General features: G+C 52.7%; 2 protein-coding genes across 4 annotated transcripts in view; both read left to right on the top strand.

Annotated features, from left to right (window-relative positions):
• The first annotated feature begins 1,069 nt into the window (after positions 1–1,069).
• Positions 1,070–2,965, top strand: part of LOC118597887 (protein PET117 homolog, mitochondrial) — a 3,131-nt gene continuing 1,235 nt past the window's right edge. Inside the window, exons 1-3 of one of the 3 annotated variants that reach the window (XR_004949316.1) lie at positions 1,070–1,219; positions 2,106–2,260; positions 2,326–2,620. Coding sequence is in view for 1 of the 3 variants with exons in the window: in XM_036215884.1 (XP_036071777.1) it covers positions 1,124–1,219; positions 2,106–2,255 (246 nt within the window). In the remaining 2 variants the exon portion in view is untranslated. Of the gene's footprint in view, positions 1,220–2,105; positions 2,261–2,325; positions 2,621–2,965 lie in introns of those variants that run through there. The other 2 variants (XR_004949317.1, XM_036215884.1) reach the window with 2 other exon arrangements.
• Positions 2,329–2,965, top strand: part of kat14 (lysine acetyltransferase 14) — a 9,358-nt gene continuing 8,721 nt past the window's right edge. Inside the window, exon 1 of the mRNA XM_024267470.2 lies at positions 2,329–2,620. Within this exon, the coding sequence (XP_024123238.1) occupies positions 2,362–2,620 (259 nt within the window). The 5' untranslated portion in view covers positions 2,329–2,361. The remainder of the gene's footprint in view (positions 2,621–2,965) is intronic.

A 2,965-nucleotide genomic window follows, 5' to 3' on the forward strand; every position in this document is an offset into this window, starting at 1 on the left:
TCCACCTCCTTCACCTCCTCCCTCTCCTCCACCTCCTCCCCCTCCTCCACCTCCTTCACCTTCTCCCTCTCCTCCACCTCCTCCCTCTCCTCCACCTCCTCCACCACCTTCACCTCCTCCACCTCCTGCAGGTATCTTTAGTCACTAGTGATGGGAATTCCGGCTCCTTTAAGGGAGCCGGCTCTTTCGGCTCCCGAACGGCTCTTTAGGTTGTTTTGTTGCTTTAAGTAATTTATTATCAACAAATATATAAAATTATGCGCAAAATGAATACTAATAAAAAAAACTTGTTTTTTTTGTAAATATGATTTTATTTCACTCATATAAACAGAAAAATGAATAAAAATTATAATAAAATACAAAAAGCAACTATTTACTACTCGACAGAGCTGTTCTATCAAATTTTTAACCATCTCTTTGTAAACAAATTCAACTTGAAAACAATATAAACACTGCAAACCACAACACAAAAATATAGATTAAAAATTGCTTTTGTTTCATCTGTAACAGTGAAATACTCCCATATTTTGCTGCGTTTTCTTGTGTCACTCATTGTTTTACCTTAATGTTATGCTGTTTGTCTTGTGGTCACTGACTCTTTTTCTCTTTCCTTCCGTGCGAGTGTAACCTCCTCTTCTGCGCAGCGCGAACACATATTGACCAATCACGTGCGACATGCGGAGAAAAAAAGGGAGTAAGAGGGAAAAGACTCGGCTCCCGACTTCCGGCTCCCAGCGAGGAGCCGGCTCACGTCGTTCACTTCAAAGAGCCGGTCCAAAGAGCCGTTTCGTTCGCGACCGACCCATCACTATCAGTCACAAAGTTCTGCTTTCGGGTGAAGACCAGCGGTCCGGTTATTGAGAAGCTCCGCGTTTCTGTGCTGGTTCAGGAGGTTCATCGTGAGGCCGTCCGCTCTGCTCCTCATCCATCTGATCACCATGACGACCCAAACAGAGACGATGAGGAAGAGGAGGAGGACAGATGGTGAACCAGAGGAACCGGTCCATCTCATTGAGCTCCGCGCTCCAGCCGCTGGGGGCGCTGTGCAGCAGCTCAGCGTTCAGCCCGCAGAAGAAGAGCGGGAACGGCGGCCGCTGGCTCGCGCTGACCTGAAGCCTCCGTGATGTCGGTGACCTCCAAAGTGGTTCTGGGAGTTTCTGTGGTTCTGACTCTGAGCACCGTGGCGGCTGTGCACCTGAAACAGGCCTGGGACCGAGAGGTGAGCCGGTCCGAGCGCCGAGGCTAACAGCTAGCCCGCTCTGAGGCCGCTAGCATCATCCCGCCGATATCAGGGTAAAGACGAGCTTCCGGTTCACGCTTTCAACAATAAAAGTCCGTCGACACTCAGCGACAGAACGAACGTCTAACGTGGTTTTCCGCTGATGTTTGGACTTTGGTGCACGTGATTAAAATGATGTAACGTCTGTCTGTGCTGACTGTGACCTCGTGACCTCACAGACTTCCGGTTCAGTGTATAGTGGTCATGTTCTGGTTTGATAACGTTTCAAAAATCAAAAGGGGCTGTGGTGCAGTGGTTAGCACTGTCACCTCTCAGTAAGAAGCTAGCTGGGTTCTTTCTGAGTTCTCAAGCTTCTGTCCACTCACCTGCTGTGTGTGGTCGTAGTGTCAAACCCCGCCCTCACCATTCGGTATCTGAGTGACCTCCATCATCATGAACCTGAGCAGGAACAAGGAGGGACTGTAGCAAGGTCAAGAGAACAGCAGTGGGCCCAGCATGGATCCTTGAGGGACACCTGTGGACAGAGTAGGAACTGTCCTATCAGGAGTGTGAAAGCCTGAGCAGGGATAAAGAGGGTTCGTCCTGTCTTTGTTCCTGACAGGACTACCCTACTCTGGTCCACAGGTGTCCCTCAAGGGCCCACGCTGGGCCCACTGCACGTAAATGACCGTCCCACTGCCTCCATTCAGATGAGTGAGGATGATTAATGGAGGCAGATGATTTTGTTGCAGTGAATTAGAATACGTTGAGGTTTTATCAGACACCAGAATGACCTTTACACCTCAGACCGTCTCGTGTGGCGAGCTCTTCGTGGGCCAAAGTGGTCACAGGCTAAGACTCCGCCCCTCTGCTCTGGCGCCTGCAGCGCCTCCACCAGGGTGTAGTTCGGGATCTGGAGCGGCTGGAGAGAAAGAAGGAGAACCTGCGGTTGCTGGAGGAGCAGAGGGTCCTGACCCGACACCTGGAGGAGGAGAGGCGGCGCAGCGCGGAGAGGCTCCGCCCCCAGGACACGTGAGGCAGGTATGTTCTGTGAAGCGCAGAGAAGTGGAGCATGGCGAAACGACCTGATCCTGCTGCACCGACAGGACCGCCTTCAGGTGGCGCTGCGCCTGAGAGCAGACATGGACAGCAGCGGCGAGCCCCTGGGGGCGGGCGAGGACGAGGCGGCGTGCACGTCGGCCTCAGAGGGGCTGGAGGAGGGGGAGGTGGAGGGGGAGACCCTGCTGATCGTGGAGTCGGAGGATCAGGGCTCCGTGGACCTGTCCCACGACCAGAGCGGGGACTCGCTGACCAGCGACCTGGGGGAGGAGGGGGAGGGCGGCTGGGCCTGCGAGGACATGTCCTTCTACTGCGAGCGCTGTCACAAGTGGACCCCGGCAGGTGAGAGCTCTTCAGCCCCGCCCCCACTCACCTGGTGGTCAGAAGTTCTCCAACACCTGTGAGAGTGGTAGTATCATGATGTGGGCCTGTTCTGCTGCCAGTAGAACTGCTGTTCACAGAGGCTGATGGGAATTCTGGAACCATCGGACCGAAGGTGGGGCGTTCTGGCAGGATCAAAACTTTATTGTTCCAATCAATTACAGGAGAATGAATCAAAAACAAAAGAGTTTATAGACAGAGTCGTAGGAAAAGACGCAGACGTCTTCAGGAGTTACTCTTCATCAGGAACATATTTGGTCTCTTCAGGTTGTAGAAGTTCAGTCGATGCCGAAGAAAGTGTGACAT

The sequence above is a fragment of the Oryzias melastigma genome, linkage group LG16, assembly GCF_002922805.2.
Source record: "Oryzias melastigma strain HK-1 linkage group LG16, ASM292280v2, whole genome shotgun sequence".
NCBI classification, from domain to species: domain Eukaryota; kingdom Metazoa; phylum Chordata; class Actinopteri; order Beloniformes; family Adrianichthyidae; genus Oryzias; species Oryzias melastigma.